Here is a 22,068-nt window from a genome sequence, read left to right as displayed (position 1 = left end):
CAGCGGGACTCATGGGTGACGTTTCAAGACAGAAGGAGCCACAGAGCGCATTTCATTCCAAACCTAATGCACAAACTTGGAAGTTATGAGCCAGAGAGCCGAAATGACTGGTTGCTTGGTCTGCCCTTTAAAAGGATTTTTGAGCCTCTTACCACTTCCTGACCATTGTAGAATAAACGTTCTCATTCATAAAATCACCCCCCCCCATTTAATTAATACCATACAACATAGCAAGACCTCCAGTTCACGTGTATTGGGGCACGGTGGGGGGAGGGCGTAGATATAGTATCATTTATGATAATTATCATCTTTTTAGGTTTCCCCATCCTTTGTGACTAAAACCTCTTGTCCACAAGAGGGAGTGAGGAATTTGTAGTTAGCTTGGTTTAGGTGAATTCTTCTGGGTTCACTGAGAACCCATCCGGTGAATGTTAATTATTCTGCCCCCATGCCTCACTGGTTTGGAGAAATGTGAAGAAGGGTCACATAGACTCTTTGTGGGCTGTAGACACGCTGCCCTTTGGTTCTTTCCCCAGCCTTGCCAGTGGTTTGAGGTTCTCTTTCACTTTCATTCTGATCAATTAGTGACAATTCTAATGGCTCTCAGTCTGAGAGTGGACGGGACCGAAGGTGCCGGGGGACCAGCTCTTCCTGGTTTGAGCATGACATGTTCTGGGAATTCCCTCAGTCCTGGACAAACGGGGATATCTGGTCACCCTGAGACACCTTGGCCCCATTCTCACTCACCCTTCTTTCCCCAAGGCATATCAAAATTAAGAATTAATTAGAGACCGAAGATGTCACCTCGTTGCTAGAGTGTTTGTCTAACATGCACGACACCCAGGGCTTGATTCCCAGTACTGTATAAACTGGTATGGTGGCAGACCCCCCGTACTCCCAGGTCTCAGCAGGCAGAGACTGGAGGATGAGAAGTCCAAGGTCATCCATCCTCAGCTATGCAGTTTCAGGTCAGAATCAGCCCCTCCAATATCTCTGTTCCGTTCACTGATGCATGCCTCTTGTAACTGCTCAACACCTGACTGGCTGTGGAGAAAGGCTTTCTCCTGCAGCTCAGCCATTGCTGTCAGTACAGATAGGCAAGCTTCCAGACCCTTTAAGAGCACATTCGGACAGAGTGAGTAAATGGCGCCGAATACACAGCTTCACTGTCTCAGGAGATGCAAGACTATAGATTAGCGAAGTTCATTCAGACATTAGTGACTTGAAGTATAGCAGCTTTGAAGCTGGAGTAAGTGTTCATTCTTACACAAGAAATGAAGTAAGGAGGGAAGGAAGAAAGGAAGAAAGGGAGGAAGGAAGGAAGGAAGGAAGGAAGGAAGGAGAAAAGAAAAGGAATTGTGATTTTTTTTTAAAAAATTAAACATCTCTGTTCCCTGGACCAGCACTTTGAAGCTAAAGCCAGTTCATCCAGGGGGAGCAGCAGATGCAGAACTGTGGTGCCATTGCAGGACAGATCTTGCAGGCAGGTTCGTGTCAGCTACAATTTCTAAGGGAGCAGAAGAAATCCTTGAATTTGGTAATTTGCCCAAGAACTCTGTCCTAACAAACTGTCTAAACTCAAGCAAACAACAGGCTCTGTTGAGAAAAAGTGGACTGGAGAGACTAGAAACAAATTTAAAATTTCGTAGGGTTATTGAAATTAGAAATTGGAGCAGAGGGCTACCTGGTTTTGTTTCCATTTATTTGCAAATGTCCAGACAATGGGATCTTGAAGATGCAGACTCCTGAGGGCAGCCATGTTGTGAAATGTCTCCCAGTCTGGTTGGAGCTTGGTGGAGACTTCATGTTTAGCTTGTGGGAGCTGGAGATTCTGTCCCAGCACCACTACAAACAAACAACAAACAAACAGCAAGCCCAATTCAACAAACCTCCGTGGGTCTGAGACTCACTTGGAAGTAGTTGGTGTAAGAAGAGACCCCGAGAACGTGCAGATTTAGACCTGAAGTGGGGAGACGTCTCATGAATTTGCAACCTTTCTGCCCCCAAAAGGAGACATTGCAGATCTGGTAAAGGTTGTTTCAAAAGACAGATAGTTACTTACGCTGTTCCTTGAAATGGAACCATATAGCCACACGCATATAAAATGTAGGGTTGAGGTTTCCTGTTCCCTGCTGGCTTTGGTTTTTGCTTAGGTAGAGTTTCAGCTGGCAGAGGGGCAAACCTGCTACCCAGTGGGGCTGGCTAACGGACCAGAAAAGTGTGTCTGGAAGAGCGAGCTAGGCAGGTGAGATTGGGGGGGGGGGGCACCTGTGGCTCATTAGACAGATGCCATTACTGTTCTCCTAGACCTTTTCTTTCTTCACTGGAAGACTTAGCTGATCATCAAGGCATACACCATTTGTCATCCCAGCACTTGGTGGGAGGGGCCAGTCAAGAGGATCAGGAGTTCAAGGCCAGGCTAGGCTACATGCGATCCTGTCTCAAAAATTAACACCCTTTAATTAAACTCAATAATAGAGGAACTAAGACACATTGAGGGCAATAAATGTTCTCAGGATGTGTAACTGAGGCACCACACTGTGTGGTGCCTATTTCAGTCTTGTAATAAGCCTGTTGGTTAATTGTGAGTTCTTTTTTTTTTATTATTATTCATATGCATGTGTGTTTTGCTTGTATATATGCCTGTGTACCACATGCATGGCTGGTCCCTGCAGATGCCAGAAGAGGGCGCTAGACCCCTTGGATCTGGAGTTAGCAGTAGTTGTGGGCGGCCATGTAGGCTCTGGGAACAGAACCTGGGTCCTCTGGAAGAGCAGTCAGTGCTCTTAACTGCTGAACATCTCTCCGTCGCCATCCAACTGTGTTTTTTTTTTTTTTTTTTTTTTTTTTTTTTTTGGTTTTTCGAGACAGGGTTTCTCTGTGTAGCTTTGCACCTTTCCTGGAACTCACTTGGTAGTCCAGGCTGGTCTCGAACTCACAGAGATCCACCTGGCTCTGCCTCCCGAGTGCTGGGATTAAAGGCGTGCGCCACCACCGCCCGGCTCCAACTGTGTTTTTAATACTTCCGGTTTTATAGAAGAAGAAGGAGGAGGAGGAGGAGGAGGAGGAGGAGGAGGAGGAGGAGGAGAAGAAGAAGAAGAAGAAGAAGAAGAAGAAGAAGAAGAAGAAGAAGAAGAAGAAGAAAGAAGGAAGCTGTGGCATTCAGGAACATCCACCATAATGACAGCATCAGACTCTGCCCTAGCACGTCTAGGGCTAGCCAAACAAACTTGTCCACTCTTGAGTCTTCTGTCACCCTCCTAGAAACCAGGGACGGGTGGCACCAGGGTATGTGTATGCAAGTGCTTTTGTGCACACTGGCTTCCACAGCACTGTAGCTCCAGCTATCTGCATCCTACAGATGAGGAACTTGAGGTTAAAAGCATCCGTTACTTGTCAAAACTCTTCCTAAATCCAGCACTGCACCCTTTCAAACAGTGTACGTAAAAGGGCTTCCCCGTCTATATAAGGACGATCAAGGTTTCCACCACTCCACACTTCCTCCTGGGGAAAGATTCAGATGTTACAGTGGATTTCAGCAACAGTTAAGTGGCAATATTCGGTCTGAGGGGTAGAATGAAAAATCTAGCGCAGAGATCAGCCTGAGACCGCCTGTGGCCTTACTCTGACCTGTTTTGGTATTGTCTACTATCCCCCACTACTATCCCCCACTCCCCCCACCCCCCACCCCCCACCCCCACCCCCGCTCCTTCCCCTTTTTTTTGTTTTGGTTTGCTTGTTTTCAAGACAAGGTTTCTCTGTGTACCCCTGGCTGTCTTGGAGTTCACTATGTAGACCAAACTGGCCTTATACTCATGAGGAACTGCCTGCCTCTGTCTCCTGGTGCTGGGACTAATGCCATGTGCCACCATGCCTGGCTTCAATTTTTTTCTCTTTAATAATTTTTAAGTTTTTATTTTCTGTGTATGAGTGTTTTGCTTGCATGTATGTCTGTGTACCATGTGTGTGCCTGATGTCTGTGGGGGACAGAAGAGGACATTAGATTCCCTGGAACTGGGGTTACAGATGATTGTGAGGCGCCATGAGGGTGCTGGGAATAAAAACCCAGATCTTTCTGCAGGACACCCCTTGTTCTTAATTGCTAAGCCATCTCCCCAGTCCTGGCTTGATTTTCTGTAGACCAGGCTGGCCTCGAACTCAGAGATCTGCCTGCCTCTGCCTCCCAAGTGCTGGGTTTAAAGGTGTGCACCACCACCGCCCACTTAGTTTGATTTTCACCCATTGAGAACAGCATCGAAGAACAGATTGCTTCAAGACGTGAAGAGTTATGTTGCTTTCGGATTTTCCTGTCCACACACTGAAGCTTTGCTGCGAAACAGTCACAATATGATTCAGTTACATTTGTGCTATTGCAGCACAAAACTGTGGAATAACAGTTTTGAGAATGAGTAAATGAGCTCTCTACAAACTTCAAATATTTACTACCTGGCCCTTTCAGAGAAGGTGTTACCGACAGATACAGTATGATAAACATATTTGCCTGGAATTTTTGAAGGAAAAGTTGGATCGAGGTTGTGAGTTTTCTAGACAACACAAACCATTTAAGCACAAAATGATTAGTTAAAACACATTGCAGGGCTGATGAGCAGCTCAGCAGTAGAGTGTTTCCCTAGTGTGCTGGGGCTCAATGCTCAGCACTATATGCAAAAAAATTATTAGATATGTTTCAAAGCTGTGGCATTCTGTTGTTGTTGTTGTTGTTTAAAAAGCAGACTTACCTCACTTGATTTTTCTTATATAAAACACTATAGAGTTGCTGGGCATACAGCTCTGTTGGTAGAGTGCTTGCCCAGGAAAGAGTGGCTGATGCCTGCAATCCCAGCCCTTAGAAGACACAGGCAAAAGGATCAGAAATAGAAGCTCATCCTTGGCCACATAGTGAGCTCAAGGCCAGCCTGGGATTCAGGAGACTCTGTTTTGGAAACAAAAACAATAGCAGCAACAGAAATGTGTGTGGGTCCTGTATCCTATGCAGGGAGACTCTGGCATGGGTCTTCAGAAGATGGGCTATGAATTCTGATAGGGAGAGTTGATGAACATGGTATGGATTTTCCAGGGGTCAGGGGTCAGGTAGCTATATGTTATGGAGACGACATCAAACGTGGCCTCGGTGAAGTCACCCAGGTGTCAGCACAGCCTCTGTTGAAGTAAGAGCAGCCACTGGAACCAGTACTGGCTTCTTGGACACAGAAGGGGAGGAGAGGAAGCAGGACAGAGGTCTGCCACCTGTCACAGGATGGTGTGGGACTTAATGACCTTGCCATCTTAGCAGCCTGTCTGCTCAGGATCAGTGGAGACCTTGGCCAAGGTGGAGTAGTTAACGTCAAGGTCATCATGACCATTTTAGTTTCCAATAGTGACAAAATCTTGAACTTTGTCTAATGGCCAACTTGAGTCTACTTCTACTCCAGCCTGATCTTCAAAGCCTCACCCTTGGGGGATGTCTGAAGTAAAAAGCCAATAATTTGGACTCTGGATGGGCAGAGGGAAAAGACTGACCTTTCCCAGGGACTTGTTCTTTATACCCATGACTCAGCATCCCAGCTTGGTGCTGGAAGACCTTCCTTGTCTTCACCTCTGCCTTCATGATCCCTGTGGTCTGGCCCCAGGCTGCCACCACAGTCCGGGAAGCCATCGTGGGTCCCCTGAGGCCACTACTGAAGCCTCTGTGACCTTTCAAGCATAGTCCCTGGAGCATCTGCCATTTGCTGTTTTCTCAGGAAAGAAGAAAGCCGCTTTTTCAAACAGAATGTGCAGACTATTAGTTTGTATTTCTATTTTAGGCTTTGTACTTTGCTTATTTTCAGAGGAAATCTGGCATTGATCTAGGCTTGCCGGCATTGAGCTTCCTGGTTTTCAAGTCCTTTCACAGCTAATCATATACCTGACTTTGTAAAGGCTGGAGGTGGTGGTCTTACACAACAACAAAACAGGCATTGAAAAGAGACGTGGAGGTGGCACAGAATTGTAATCTCATGCCTCAGGAGGTTGAGACAGGAGGATTACTGAGAGTTTGAAGACAGCCTGGGTTACCTAAGTAAATTCAAAGCCAGTGTTGGCTACATAAACAGATAGGCTAAATAAAAAGATGGGTTCTGAGCTGTACCATGATGGCTATTTGGAATCCAAATGACCTCCTGAGATTTTGAACTTGAACCTGTTTCTTTCTTGGATCATCACCTGTTGCTCACAGTAGGGTGCCTCTATCTGCTGGTCCCACATCTATGCTTGGCTCTGAGAAAGTGTGTTATGATGGTATGTGAACAAAGAGTCAGTAACACCAATAACGCCTTCCAAAGGGGCTAATACTGCCTGAGTTTTGATGTGTAAATACAAAGTGGTAAAAAGCATCATCCTGAGGACTAAGTAATGTTGGTTTTTTTTTTTTTGTGTGTGTGTGTATGAGTGTGTATGTACTTTGATTTTAAGATCTGTTAACTGTCTGATAGCAATTTAAAAGCTGTGAACTGTTCTGATAAAAGTCAGATTTTTCTCATGTTTTGGAACATCAGAAGAGCCGGCAGCACATGGTCCCTGGTTCAACGTGGTGTTAGTTGCTAGCATGGCAAGGGAGATGCTTGCTTTGGGAGGGAAGGGGTGCAGGTTCCCATTCCCTCCCCACCGCTCCCTCCCTCTTCTGATGTCCACTCACATTGGCCAGGTGGTAACTGCATCTGTCGGCTCACTGTCAGCCTCCACCAGCATGAGGCTTTCATTTCCCCATGCCTGGGAGAGCACAAGGCCTACCCACAACTTCTGATCATTGTGTTCATTGCTGGAGGATTTTCTGTTTACTTTCTGACCTCCTTTTGGGCCAGAGTTAGACATTGCTGGACAGACACAACTGAAGCCTTCCGTACAGGACTGGGTGGAGTGATCTCCTGGAGCCTGGAGGACTCAATCAAACATTGCTTTTGGAGCTCCCACGAATGAACAAGGACACGTAGGATTCAACCTGTGTCTGGGTAGAGGCTCGGAAGACTCTTTGTGTTGTATGGCACGGGAGGGCAGCCATGATCAAAAATTAATTCTATCTTTCGAAGTAACCATTGCAAGGAGATAAAGGGCTCCTAACATTGAAATAATGGCAGTTGAGCAATGAAAATGTGAAATACTCTGATGCAACCCTATGTGATACTGGAGTGTGCTGACTGGCAATACTGGGCTCTGTATATGCAAATATTATGTCAGTTAATAAATAAATAAGCATAACCTTGGTTCTATAGGCAAGAATCACACCCAGGGTCCCAGTATTGTTCTGCTTTCATGATCTGGAAGATGAGTCTCTGCAAGGTTAATGAGAAGTCAGTCCTTGCAGGATGGATGGTCCTGTATCAGCCTCTCCTGATTGCTCAGTTCTTTGTTGGTATGTGGGCCCAACTATGTGTGCTGTTAGTTGTCTTCTGTCTCTTTTGTGATCAGAAAGGTTATCCTGAGCCACAGAGAGGCAGGACACAAAGTATTAACTTGAGGACAGTTTATTTGTTGTTGTCCTGTCCCGTCCCGTCGTCCATCCGTCGTCCGTGTCCGGGCCCCCCCCCCCCCCCCCCCCGCCCCCAGAGCTGAGGACCGAACCCAGGGCCTTGAGCTTGCTAGGCAAGCACTCTATCACTGAGCTAAATCCTCAACCCCTTGAGGAAAGTTTTTAGTAGTTATACTCAACTAGAGTGAACAGAGCAGAAATAATGCCCATGTTCAAAGTTAATAGCTCAGCTCTCCCAATCATTTGCTAGAAGAAAAATGCTTGCTCGGTTACCACAGAGACCAGGCAAAACAAACCTACTGCTTAGGCTAGTCAATAAAAAGACATCCCAGATTCCTCTCCGTCCATTCATCAGAGCCAGGGCAGACATGCCAGCACAAACTACAGAACTGATTGGTGAGGTATGTTTTTGGTGGTGGTGGCCATAGCTTTAAACCATAAATTGTGTGGCAATACTCTACCTCCACACACCCCACCCCCCTGCCCCACAAGTACAATCTGCTTGATGATGAATTCTTGAGTTTACTTTACTGTGGCATCCACTGGAGGTAAATGATAAAGGGAGAAAATGGGTTTTGTTTAGTTGTTTTTGTGTGTGTGTTTGCTTGAGACAGGCTTTCTCTATGTAACCCCAACTGTTCTGAAACTTTCTATATAAACCAGACTGGCTTCAAACTCATAGAGATCCACTCCCTCCAACTCCCAAATGCTGAGATTAAAGAACTGTATCAACACACCCAGCTTGATTGGTTTTCTGAGACAGGATCTCATTTGTAGCCTAAACTAGCCTAGAGTTTGGAATTTGCAATCTTCCTGTCTCAGCCTCCCAACTGCTGAGGTTACAGGCATGTGCTGCCAAACCCTGTTCAAAGTAAGGTGTGGGTTTTGGGGATTAATTAACCCACTTAAAAGCCTTCAGGTAAATGTTTTTCTTTTACATTATTAAGAACAGAAATCAAAATATCAGTTCATTAGCAGGATCAGAAGTATAGGCTATTTTTCAAAAAAGGAAAAAGAGTAACCAAAGGTAACACTTTCGGAATTCACACTCAGTTAGGGGCCTGCTTCCTCCTGGGGTGTGAGCAGGAGGAGTCTCATTTAATCAAACTGGAACTGTAGCTAGGCATTTATTTGCCATTTCATAGAGAGAGCCCGATTCTTACAGAGACAAGGAACTTCTCCCTAGAGCAACCGCCAAAGTCTCCCAGCTTCGTTCTGCCTAGAAATAGTCACTGAATCAGCCTTGGTCCCCCAAAGCATTCCACACTCCCTGTGAGGCGGCAGGCCACACGTGCACAGGTAAGCTAAGAGAATTCCAAGCCTTGTAACCAGACCTGCTCTTCCTGGTTTCCCTGAGTCACAATGACTGATACTTCCAGGAATTTTACGACGGCCCAGAAGCATTTGTTCTTTCTTCAGAGTCCAGGAAGTGGGAAAGCAGGGTGGGTGGGAAAGAGACTAGAGAATCCCAGGAGTTTTATAAAACGACCACAAATGCGATGGCATCCTGCTGCTAAAAGAGACTCAGTGGCTAGGTGCTTGACTGTTACAAACAATGGTGTGTTGACAGCTCAAGACATCTGAAGCTCTCTGTGTGAAACAGAAAGCAATGGCTATCCCATTTCGCCATAGTATGTCATCAGCTCAGACCCTCTGATAGGAGAAGTCATCTTCAAATCGTGTCCCACGGTTTGATTCCTAGTTCCCTCTGCTCATAGTCTGAGCAGGCATAACACATCGCAACGATTTAATCCAGCATAGCTCACCACAAAGTTTTTTGTTTGTTTGTTTGTTTGTTTTTTCCTGCTGATTATCTATTTAGGCATGTTGCAATGCCCTCTTTCCTTATCTCTCTGCCTCTGCCCAGGGGCAGAGATAACACTGAAATGAAATAAATAAATAAATAAAAAATAAACTAGAAAGAAGAGAAACAGACACCGAGGAGCTGTTGCCCTAAGGCTGGACAGAAAACAGAGCCACCTCTTCTGGAAGGCCAGGGGTGTATGCGAAAAGAGAGCAGTTTAGAAGGAAGGAGGGGAGGTGGGTGGGGCTGACGCTTGAGAAAGTCGGTTCCTGGTCCCACCACTCGGTTCCAGAACGCAGCTTGCTCGGAGGTACCTCTTGTTTTTCGTGTGCAAATGAAGAGGCTTTCCAGAGGCAGGGCGGGGCGGGGCTCCTGCTGGCGCAGATTTGGCAGCTAGGGGTTTCAGGCTTCGGATGCGAGCGTGCCGTGGGAAAGCTGCGCATCTCCAGCCCATCCGAGAGGATGGACCAGACTTAGAAACACTGGAGACCTGCGCCTTGAGAACTGGGGTTCGCGAGTCCGCAACTCTGCGGGAGAAGCCGGAGAATCTGGGGGAACCGGGTCCGCCTCTCGCGCCTGGGCTTTCAGAACTGTGATCACTCCTCAGTCTCCGGAGATAATTCTTCCCGCCCGGAACTGAAAAGAATGAACGTATGGATGAGTTGCGTTTTTGCATTCACTGCTCTCAGCGTGGTGTTTTTTGTGGTCTTATATACCAGCCAGCTAAGCCCGTCCAGTCTCTACCAGCCGCTCAACAGCTCCAGCGAAAAGACTGTCATTGCCTGTGATTACGGCTTGCAAAATCATACGTTCCCCATGTGGGAGAACACATTGCCACATCCTTTGGGAAGAATCTCTTGCCAACTATACAAGACCCTGAGCCACTATATCACCAGACCCCTGTCCGGAGAAGAGGCTGCCTTCCCCCTGGCCTACACTATGGTGATCCACAAAGACTTCAACACTTTTGAAAGGCTCTTCAGGGCCATTTACACGCCCCAGAATGTCTATTGCGTGCACGTGGATGAAAAAGCCCCCTGGAAGTTTAAAAAGGCGGTCTGGCAGTTACTGGAGTGCTTTCCGAACGCTTTTCTGGCTTCTGAGACTAAGAAGGTGGTCTATGGGGGCTTCTCCCGTCTCCAGGCTGACCTGAACTGCATGAAAGATCTGTTGGCATCCAAGGTCCGCTGGAAATATGTCCTCAACACCTGCGGGCAGGACTTCCCCCTGAAAACCAACAAGGAAATAGTTCACCATCTGAAAAGATTTAAGGGAAAAAACATCACCCCAGGGGTGCTGCCTCCAAAGCATATAATTGTGCGGACTAAATACGTCCACCAAGAACGTAGAGGCAAAGGTGGATTTTTTATGCAACAAACAAATATTTTGAAAACTCCACCTCCACACCAGCTGACCATCTACTTTGGCACGGCCTATGTGGCCCTCACCAGAGACTTTGTCAGATTTATCATGAATGACAAAAGGGCCATTGATCTCTTAGAGTGGTCTAAAGATACCTATAGTCCTGATGAACATTTTTGGGTGACACTCAATAGGATTCCAGGTCAGTGCCGAATTGTCATTGACATTTCTTCTTTAAATTGCATGTTTACTCTTTATTTTCAGGTTGCAAATGTGTGTGTGTGTGTGTGTGTGTGTGTGTGTGTGTGTGTGTGTGTGTAGGTCTGGACAGTTTGTGGGTGTCATTCAGTCTTCTACCACATGGGTTCCAGGAATTAAACACAGGCATCAGGCTGTGGCAAATGCCTTTACCTGCCCACCCACCTCAATGGCCACATTACTCCCTCTTACTGAGTTCTAAGAACTTGTTCATTTAAGTTACTTGAAAAAAAATTTTTTTTAAGTTCTTGAAAATGATGAGTTTGGTTGCTTTCACTGACAGTTTTGAGCTGGCTCTGTGGTCTTATAAATATCCGAGAAGCAGTGACCTAAGGGACACCTCAGTAACTGGAAACTGTTGTTACACCTTCTACTGTGTGTTAGATGGGCGCTGGGGCTTCACCCCATCTTTGGAATTAACTCTGGTCATAGTCCGTGATAAGGACTGAAGTCTTAAGTGCTGGGAGACGGATTTTTAAGTAAGCATTCTGGAGCACATGAGGTAAAACAGGTCATGTTTCTGTCTGAGGGAAGTTACTGCGCAAATTTCATGCAACATTGTGGGCAGGGCAATTTCTATGACATTGGAGACAAACGGCGAGTGTTCGCGGCCAGAGTCAGTCCAAATAGAATTCTCAATGTTCAGGTTACAGTATTTTCTTATTAGCGATTCCTGTGTACAGCCTTGTGCCTTCACCTAGGGGAAGTCTTTCGGATGGTTTTTGGTGATTTGGAAACGGAGCCAAGGTATGCCAGGCAGCTGTGAACTGATGGCAGTAAACAAACTCCTCCTTTGATTCGGACCTGGGCTGCTTTTCAAAACTGTTTCCCATAAGTCGTGTGAGCTGTAGTGGGAACGTCCCTGTATACCGGTTTCCAGTGTTGCACTGGGTGGCTTGTGGGTGTCTAGGCAAGGATGGTCCTATGCCTGCCACTCTTGGAATAGCTTTGGCACATTTTTTGAGTGCTGTTGGAAGCTACCTTCATACTGGACTCAAAGCAGTTAGACATATTTAGATCTCCGATAATTCAGCATTCCTAATAGTTGAATTAGAAGGGCAGTCACAGAATTCCCCTTAGAGGCAGAAAGTGGACAAGTCTGGTGGCTAGCGACAGACGTAAGCTGTCCTGTGAGAGTTTTATTTCAGAGATGCCAAATTTTCAGGTCAGATTCACAGCAGGAGGAGTGAGCCAACATTTATTATGGTGCATTGGTAACTCTATTCTACCCGTTTCTTTTTTTAAAAAAAATGTTTTATTTTGTTATTATTGTGTTCATGCTTATGATGTATGTATGTGGGCCCATGTGTGGAAGTCAGAGGACAGCTGTGTGGAGTTCTTTCCAGGGATTGAACTCAGGTCATTGTGCACCTAGACCTGCTGAGCTATCTTGCCAATCTGACAAATTTCTGTTTAAAACACATGTCAATATTCTGCATGTGGCATCTGGCATTGTTTTTGTTGGTACAGTTTGTACCAGAGGTTAGGTTCACTTTTCTTACCTCCATGTGCAGATGAGTGGAGCCTTAGACTGCAGTGGCCCTTTCGCTTATGTTGGTCGCACAGTTGGTCCCAGGTCTAGCTGGGATCTGGCCCGAGATTCAAGTAGCCTGAAGTTTCAACTATTTCTGCTGCAGAGGGAAAAGAAGGAATAATCATTTCTTTCCCCCTGAATATTAGAAAGAAATGTCTTACCAGAAAGGACAAAGGATTAGGGAAAATGAGGAGATCTGTGGAAGTAAACTGCCTGACCTGGAAACAAGGTTAGCAAGGACGTGTGCGTGCTGCGTGCGTGCATGCGTGCGTGCGTGCGTGTGTGCATGTATGCATGCGTGTGTGTGTGTGTGTGTGTGTGTGTGTGTGTGTGTCTGTGTGTCTGTGTGTGTCTGTGTGTGTGTGTGTCTGTGTGTGTCTGTGTGTCTGGGTCTGTGTCTGGGTCTGTGTCTGTACCTATGTGTGTTGGAAGGCAGCAAACACATGAGGCTTTTTTGGTCCACTGTGTTAACCAGAATCATAAGACACCCGTTTTGGAATTAAGTATCACCACTTCCTGCAGGCTGCTATGGCAGTTTCCTGTGTCCCCTGGTGGCTAGGGACAGGCATGTAAGCTGTCCCATGAGAGTTTATTTCAGAGATGCCAAATTTTCAGGTCAGATTCACAGGAGGAGGAGTGAGCCAACATTCATTATGGTGCATTTTAGTAGCTCTATTCTACCCGTTTCTTTTTTTAAAAAAATGTTTTATTTTGTTATCGTGTTCTTGCTTATGATGTATGTGTGTGGGCCCATGTGTGGAGGTCAGAGGATTTCGTCTAGGGCCTCTTCTCCAAGCCAGCCAGTGGACATGGGGAGTGGCCATCAGTGAAGGTTCTCAGGGGCTGCGAGTGGGTCCAGCTACTGGGCCATACTCACTGTGACAATAGGAGCAATGATGCTACCCTCTTGGCTGCCCTCTCGCTTTCCCCCATCACTGTGGTGTGTGCTCCTGACTTCCTGCTTCCCTGTGTCCTCTTAATAGACTTCCAGGATCAAGAGACAGGAACAAGGTTGGCCCATTCCTGTAGCTAGAGTTTTCCTGCCTGGCCCACAGTCAGGACAAATCTTTCTCACCTGCCAGTCCTACAGCCTCTCAGACCCGACCAAGTAAACACAGAGACTTATATTGCTTACAAACTGTATGGCCGTACCAGGCTTCTTGCTAACTGTTCTTACAGCTTAAATTAATCCATTTCTATAAGTCTATACCTTGCCACATGGCTTGTGGCTTACCGGCATCTTCACATGCTGTTTGTCATCATGGCGGCTGGCAGTGTCTCTGACTCAGCCTTCCACTTCCCAGCTTTATTCTCCTCCTTGTCCTGTCTATACTTCCTGCCTGGCCACTGGCCAATCAGTGATTTATTTATTGACCAATCAGCAACACACTTGACATACAGACCATCCCACAGCACATTCCTTACTGGATTCTTATCTGTCCCTGTCTCCCTGATGATTCACCCCTTATCGACACCCCAGCCCCCACAGTGGCTTCAGATGAGAATGTAATCAAACCAGTTATGATTCTGAAAGGAGATATTAGAAGCCAGGGAGTGGGTTTATGAGGAATTTCACAGGAGATAATTGACACATGGATTTAAAGGCCAATGTCATCTCACCACATCAAGCCCTGCAGCGTCACCACTGTCCACACAGTGAACGCTCCTTAGGGCGAAGGATTCTTTCCTTTGTCTCTATGTTCTGCATTTGTAGGTTGCTCCAGTAACAAATATGGGACACCACTTTCTTTCTTTCTGTTTTTATTTATTTATTTTGAGACAGTTTTATGTAGTGCAGGCTGGTTTTAAATTTGTTTGGTGGCCTGATGATGACAGTGAACTTTTGATTCTCCTTCTTCTACCTCAGAGGCTGGGATTGCAGGCTTCTGATATTATGCCTGCTTTATGAGGTGCTGGGGCTCAAACTCAGGGCCTGGTGTATGTGAGGCAGACATTCTGATCAACTGGGCTACATCCCCAGTCCCAGGATATCTTTGTAGAGGAGAAAGAAAATGAAGTGTCTTGAGGACTTCACTCTCACACGGAGTAGAAAACAAGTCTTCCCAAGTAATGAGCTCTCCTCCTTTATCTTCTCATTGTAATGTGTGTGTGTGTGTGTGTGTGCGCGCGCGCTAGAGACAGGAGTTAGTTCTCGTCTCCTGCCATGTGTGTCCCGGGAAATGGAACACAAGCTGTCAGACTTGGCAGCAAACTCCATTCAGTGAGCTAGACTGACTCAACATCTTCAGACATCAACCGGTTCTTTAGTTCTGCATTGTAACAAGCACTGTTCTATGTGCTGAGGGCCGAGCCAGAAGCAGACGCGACTTCATACTCTTAAGTTTGAGGAACTGAATGGATAAGCACAAAGTGTTTGTGGTTGTTTTGATTTGGAGCTAATTTCCACCCACCTTAACCCCTCAAATTTCATTGCTATGCTTTTTATGGGGGAGGCTGGGGTTTGTTGTTGGTTTGGGTTTTGTTTGTTGTTATTTTCTTTGAATATCTGTTTCTAATTTTTAAAATATTGAGCTGGAGAGATGGTTCTGCAGTTAAGAACACTGGCTGCTCTTTTAGGGGTTTAATTTCCAACACCCAAATGGGGGCTCACGACCATCTGTAACTATAGTTTCATGAGATCAGATCACCTCTTCTGGTGTGCAAATAGATATACATGTAGATAAAACATCAATATACATAAAATAAACAAATCATATAAATATAGTTGAGTTGGCTTTAAAAAATAGAAGGGACCCAACTGTGTAGCTCGGGGACCAGAGTACATGCTCAACATACACAAGGCCCTGCGTTCAATTCTCAATGCAAAAACAAATCTGAAAAAATATTCAAAAGCTCAGAGTTGTGAAGATTGTGTTCCGTCAGCCACTGACCTTACTGTTTCTTTACATTGCCTCCCATAGGTATTTTATTGTGTTTTTGAATAATACCACTAACAAAACACCATGTAGGAAACACTACATGTGTCTTAAAAGCTCACTACATATATATCCAGAAGAAAAAAAAAAGTCTTTTTTTTCGGCCCCATGTTGTCTGTTAGGAACAAAATTCTGCATGATGTATTTGTTCTTTAAACAGGGGGCAGGCAGACACGTGGGGAGCTATTTTTTTTTAATTCAAAAGCCAATTACTTATTTTAAAACATTTTAAATCTAGGTCTAAAGAATTCTGTGAGGCTTGATGACTGGGGAACTTTTACGCCAGTGTGCAATGGTAGTTAAGTGTACAGTGTGGTCAGGCAGGTTGTGAACGTATTCCATCCTTGCTTAAAGCTTTGCCATGGCTTCTCATCATCTTCAGAGCCACGACCTTCACAGTGGTGTGACCTCTATCACCCTAACCTCACCCATCTCCTACCCTCATCTCTTTATAAAATGACTCATACTTTATTATGCTCCGATGACTACTCAATCCTAGTACTTCTGTGTAGTAGAAAGATTTCCTGTGTCCTGCCTGGCCCGTGGTCAGGACAAATCTCTCTCACTCGAAGTCCCACAGCCACTTACTTATAAAATAATCATTCAGAAGCTTAATATTAATTACAAACTGTATGGCCTGTGGCTAAGAATTCTTGCTAGCTAGCTCTATCATCTTAAATTAACCCATTTCTATTAATCTATGTACTGCCACGTGGCTGTGGTGTTACCAGTCTGCTGGCATGTTGCTCCTTGGATGGCAGCCTAGCCGTCTCTCCTGCCTCTGCCTTTCTTCCTCTTCTCTCTCTTGGATTTCCTGCCTGGCTATATAACCTAACTCATTATAGGCCAGAGCAGCTTCTTTATTAACCAATCACAGCAACACATATTCACAGCATACAGAAAGACCATCCCACTGCACTTCTGCAGTTTACCCCTTTCCTTTTAGTGTTGTTTTATGACACACTGTCATAAAGGATTCCCTTTCTACCATTTGAATCCCACTGCTCTTCATGCTGTGTGACCGCAGTAGATGGCATGTCTTCTTTGGTCTTTCTGATACCCTCCTCCAGGACAGCTGGCGCTCCATATCTGGCTCTTCTATAGCCAAAGCTGCTTCTTCCAACACCAGGTAACAGTCACCCGGTAATACACATCTCCTCGCCCCCACCTCCTCAGCATTTGAGCCTCTGAGAGCAAGAAATGTGATACCCGTCTTTGTGTTCCCTGTTTCCCTGTCACCACCACACGCCGCACACTGCCACTTGTCATTGTGCTCACGGAACATCCACGGAAGGCTGGATGGTTACAGAGTTTGGGGGAGGTCAGAGGTGCTCACGGAACATCCACGGAAGGCTGGATGGTTACAGAGTTTGGGGGAGGTCAGAGGTGCTCACAGAACATCCACGGAAGGCTGGATGGTTACAGAGTTTGGGGGAGGTCAGAGGTGCTCACGGAACATACACGGAAGGCTGGATGGTTACAGAGTTTGGGGGAGGTCAGAGGTGCTCACGGAACATACACGGAAGGCTGGATGGTTACAGAGTTTGGGGGAGGTCAGAAAAGAGCTGAACAGTTAAATGTGGGAATGGCATAAGAACGCGTCCTGTGCCTGCAGTGGCAATACATTTTGACAGTGAAGAGATAAAGAGAACAGTAGGTAAAACATCACGTGATGATATGTTCCAGTTAGGCAAACAAATGGTATCTATCACTGAGGGAGGGAGAGAGGGAGGCACATTTAGTAAGCTCCAAAGCTCCAGATGGAATGCTAAGAGGCCAGAGTACTGTGTTAGAAAATACGGTTTTTGGGGAGACTGGAGAGATGGCTCCGAAGTTCAGAGCACCTGCTGTTCTCCCAGAGGACCTGGGTTCAATTCCCAGCACCCACATGGCAGCTCACAATTGCCTGTAACTCTACCTCTTGGGGATCTGACACCTTCACACAGACATATATGCAGGCAAAATACCAATGCACATAAAACAAAATAAAGTAAAAATAAGTCATTAAAAAAAAAGAAAATATGGTTGTAAGTAGCCACCCTAGGACAGTGATGCAGTCGGCATCTGATGCCAAGACAGGGCACCAGCAGGAAGTGCATGCAAGCACCTTCACCGAGTTTCAGCATTACACAAACCTGCTTTGAGTTTCTCACACACCAGCACTGCGTCAACCCCACTGTTAGTACCATTCTGGGCTACTCCATGGTTCATGCAGTGTCTGCTCTTGTGAAAGTGCTCCATAATGCTGGCTTAGGAAATAAACCCAGACTATGAAAGGTTAAGAAAAGTCCATGCCCAAACAGAAGGAAGAAACTTCAAACAGGTATAGCGCTCAGCAAGTGTAGACACTGTGTTCTCTACGGGAAGGTTCCTGGGGCCTTAAACAGGGCTTGGCTGGACCAGTCCCAATCCTTTTCAGAGCATGTATTATGTTCTTTGTGCATCAGCCCAAATTCAGAATGCAGTTTCTAGAATAATATAGGATACAAACATTTGTGTCCACTGTCCTCTTGGCTGAGAATGAAAACAGCCATGGGCCAGTAGAGTTAGACTTCAGTCAGCAACTCCAAACACTCAGGTCTGTTTCTGTGTATAGAAGACCATTGTTCTGTCAATGTGGAGATAAAAGCTATACAGTTAAAAGAGGAATTTCACAAAATGTGCTTCCATGATTTTCTATCCACTGAATAGTTTCAAAATAGCGTTTTTTGGATAGCTAGATCATATCACATTCATGTGATAAAAAGGGGGAGATGATTTCAAAATGCTGCTTTGGTGGTGGGCGACCTGTTTGACTTGTCCTTCTTCTTTGGTAAGAGAGTGTAGGCTCTTCTTTGACCAGAAATCCAGATTGGCTCCTGAGGCTCCTGGGGGAAGATTGTTATCTACAATGTTCCCAGGTCTTCTGTAACCTAGACTCCTGAGTCTAACACCATTAAAATGCTCAGGGCTTGATAGAGAAGCCATAAAGAGATTGCGGCATCTTTGGATAATCCAACTATGTTGATGCTGTGGCTGTTTGTAGAGTCATTGAAATCTTTCCAGCCTTGGGCTTCAATAAAACAATGTGAGTGCCACTCCTTTAATAGAGAGCTGTGCCAAACATCTTTGCTCTCTACCCACCCTGAAGGAAATAATTAGGAAGCACTTCTCTTAATTAGCATTTAATTCCAAATCTCCAGACCATTTTTACAAGATAAGAAAATTTGGAAATTGGGCATAATTCTGTACCCCTGTAATCTTAGCCCTGCAGAGGAGGAGGAGATCAGATGATCATGAGTTCAAGGCCAGCCTGGGTTTCATAGTAAGATCTTGTCTACAAAACGGATTAAAGTATATGTAACTATTTAATTATGTACAAATACAGCTATAATTGGCAAACATCTGCTAAGCTGAATTTAACATGACTTTATTCCCAGTAGAAAGGGCTGCTATAGGTCTACTTTAGAACTGGCAACATTGCTTTACTTCAACTCGCCACCCATCTGTCATTCTCTAACAATTGTACAACACAGACCTTTTCTGGAAGCCCAAGAGGTCCTTTTTATTTTTTCATTCCAACAACAACAAAAATGTAATTACATTTCAATGACTCCTTAGAATGATTCGATTTTAATTGTATACCAAGGCCACATATAGTTGATGTAGGTACATTTCAGTGTATAAAATGGTCCATATATACTTGACATTTTAATTATCTCTATAACAGAAATAGCCATACCCTATTCCTATGAACTAAACACCTCAGCATTTCTTTCCCCTCTTCCTTGTGTTCAAATGGTATCACATACACACACACACACACACACACACACACACACACACACATACACAGGTTTGGTCCATTTTTCTCATATTCAGAGTCTATACTTAAATTTATATATGCACATGTATGTATAGATGTATATGGGGCATCATAAGGGAAGAGGCCTAAGGGAGGGCGGAGGGCATGGTTCAGCACATCTTTAATCTTAGCACTCAGGAGGAAGAGGAAAGAGGCAAGAGGATCATGAATTCAAGACCAGTATCAATATCTGTTCTCAAACGTAAATTGGAGGCAATTCATCAATATCAATATCTGGTCAAGATAGGTGCTTGCTGCCAAGATTGTTGACCTGAGTTCGATCCCCAGAACCCATATGATGGGAGAACCAACTCCTAGAAGTTGACCCATGTGAGTTCCATAGGTGCACAGTGACATATGTACACATGCTCATACACACACAATAAATAAATGTAATAAAAATAGTACAGTACATATTAACATATGCTTCATAGCTTACCTATGAATTTCTTTGAATTGTGAGACTAAAGAAAAAAATTTTTCTCAGCAAAGGGGTGGGGTGTTGAAACCAGAAAAACATACTTTAAATCTTTCCAGTGTTTGCTAAATGGGTGATGCTACCCTAAGATTCTGTTGAGCCTTAGGGTGACTCCTCTGCAGCGTTACCAAGAAGTGCGTGTAGTCCGGGGTTTGCCAGAGCTCAGCCCATCTCAGAATCCCATTACACAGAGATTCCTGGGTCCCGGTCAGCAGCCTCAGCATCTATGTATTTCCAGCAAACGCCATGGTGTTCCTTCTCTGGGACGGGTTGAGAACTGCTGGGCTACTCCCATCCTTCACAGACCCAGGCACATTTAGATTTGCAGCAGACTTTGTTTCTGCCCAGTAAGAGACTAGTTGACTGAGATAAAGGTAGTGATGGGTGAAAAGGACAGCGGGCTTCTGAAGGGGAAGCTTGACAGTGTTGACTGCACATGGCAGGCTTTCTGACAGACAAGTGACTAGTGTATGAACGTACCCATGCTAAGGAAATACCAGGGGCTTTGGTGGTATGTAAATATAACGGTGAGGTTAATTTTGTCTCTGTCAGCACGGGCACCTTGCCTGACAAGCTGAGTTCAATCCGGGACCCACACTGTCCACACTGAAGGAGAGAACAAACCCCTGAAAGTTGTCTTCTGACCTCCTGTGCTCTCAATAGCCATCCACACACAAAATAAATAAATCAACGTTTAAAAATAATTATAAAGAACTAACAGTGAGCGTAAGGTATCTACTGACTAACAAGAAGCCAGAGAAAGCCTGAAAATGGTCTAAGTTTCTATATTGCAGAGACCCCGAAGATGTTTTTAAACACACACACACACACACACACACACACTAATTTTAGTCTTTTTCACTACTGATGGATGTGTGTGCTGTGGCATACCCACCATGTAAAACTAGGTTTAGATAGCTACCCTTCCCCTACCAAAAGAGCAACAGAATGGAGATTCAGGGAAACTCTTGATCGCTTGGACTTCCTTGAATGTTACTGGTGTGATTATTTTAAGATGCCTCAAAACCCCCGAGTCCCAGCCACACAGCAGCGTGCTAGCCACTAGAACAGAGTGTCCACAGCAGCCACATCTTGGGGGTTCCTTCTGAAATCATACCGCATAAAAGGAACAGGAACTGGGCTTAACTGACAGCCTTGCTTTCTTTAGTCTCAGAAAGAACTTGTTTGTGTAGAGTGTAACAATGGCTTGGGAGAGGAAATTTGCACAGCCAGGGCTTAGCAGCATCCCAGAGCCCTGGATGGGATCATTCGGGCCCACGGTTGAGGTTAGCAGTGGAAGGCCACAGGAGCAGAAGCCTATGGCAGCTGGTCACAGTGCATCCTCAGTCAGAGAGAGGAGAACAAACAAATGCTTCTGGTCAGCTCATGTTCTTTTGATTTATTTTGATTTTTGAGATTATAGCATAATTACATTCTTCCCTTTCCTTCCTTTTAACTCTTCCATATACCCCTCCCCACTCTCCTTCAAATTCACGATCTCTTTTCACTAATTGTTACTGTGCGTGTGTGTGTGTGTGTGTGTGTGTGTGTGTGTGCATGGCTGTGCATGTGTACATATATATTCCTAAATATAGCCTGTTCAGGCTGTATAATGTTACTTGTATGTATGTTTTCAGGGCTGACCTTTGACACCAGGCAATCAATTGGTGTTATTTCCTGAAGAGGACCACATCTGCTCCCAGCTTTTATCCAGTGGCCTGTAATTCCTTGTGTATGGTTGAGGCCTCCTGGGCTTTGTCCCATCCGATGTGGCATGAACATCAGTGTCATCCTTAAATGGGCAGTCATGCTGGCGAGACTTCACGGGTGGAGTAACTAGGAGACGCAATCTCATAGCAAACTCCCTGGTCCTCTGGCTCTTAGACTCTGCTCTCTCTTTCACAGTGTTCCCTCAGCCTTTGGAGTGGAGATATATACATTGGGACTGGGCTCCCAACTCTACATTTTGATTAGTTGTGGGTTTTTTGTAGTGTTTTTTTCTGTGGTTTTTTCCATCTGTTGCAAGAGAAGTTTCCTTGATAAGGCGTGAAGACTACAGTCCTCTGTGGGTATAAGGACAGATGTTTATAGCTTGCTGTTAGGGATTATTCTGGTTTAATAGATAAGTGGTTGTAGATTCTCCTCCAGTAACTGTCACTTTACTAGCACTGAGTCGATGGCTAATCTTCTGGTACTAGGCATGGTTTCCCTTTTGTTGAATAGGTCTTAAGTCCAATTAGAGAACTGTTGGTTACCGCCAAGTTGTATGGATCACTCTACACTTTTGTTTTGTTTTATTGTGTTGTTTTTTGTTTGTTTGTTTTTTGTTTTTTGTTTTTGAGACAGGG

At 45.1% G+C, this 22,068-nt stretch overlaps 1 protein-coding gene across 1 annotated transcript in view; it reads left to right on the top strand.

Annotated features, from left to right (window-relative positions):
• The first annotated feature begins 9,592 nt into the window (after positions 1-9,592).
• LOC131911193 (N-acetyllactosaminide beta-1,6-N-acetylglucosaminyl-transferase-like) overlaps positions 9,593-22,068 on the top strand; it is a 43,038-nt gene continuing 30,562 nt past the window's right edge. The window contains exon 1 of the mRNA XM_059263137.1: positions 9,593-10,872. Coding sequence (XP_059119120.1) covers positions 9,954-10,872 — 919 coding nt within the window. The 5' untranslated portion in view covers positions 9,593-9,953. The remainder of the gene's footprint in view (positions 10,873-22,068) is intronic.

The sequence above is a fragment of the Peromyscus eremicus genome, chromosome 5 (genome assembly GCF_949786415.1).
Source record: "Peromyscus eremicus chromosome 5, PerEre_H2_v1, whole genome shotgun sequence".
NCBI classification, from domain to species: Eukaryota; Metazoa; Chordata; class Mammalia; order Rodentia; family Cricetidae; genus Peromyscus; species Peromyscus eremicus.
Note: the sequence above shows the minus strand (reverse complement) of the source record. Positions and strands in the feature narration are given on the sequence as shown.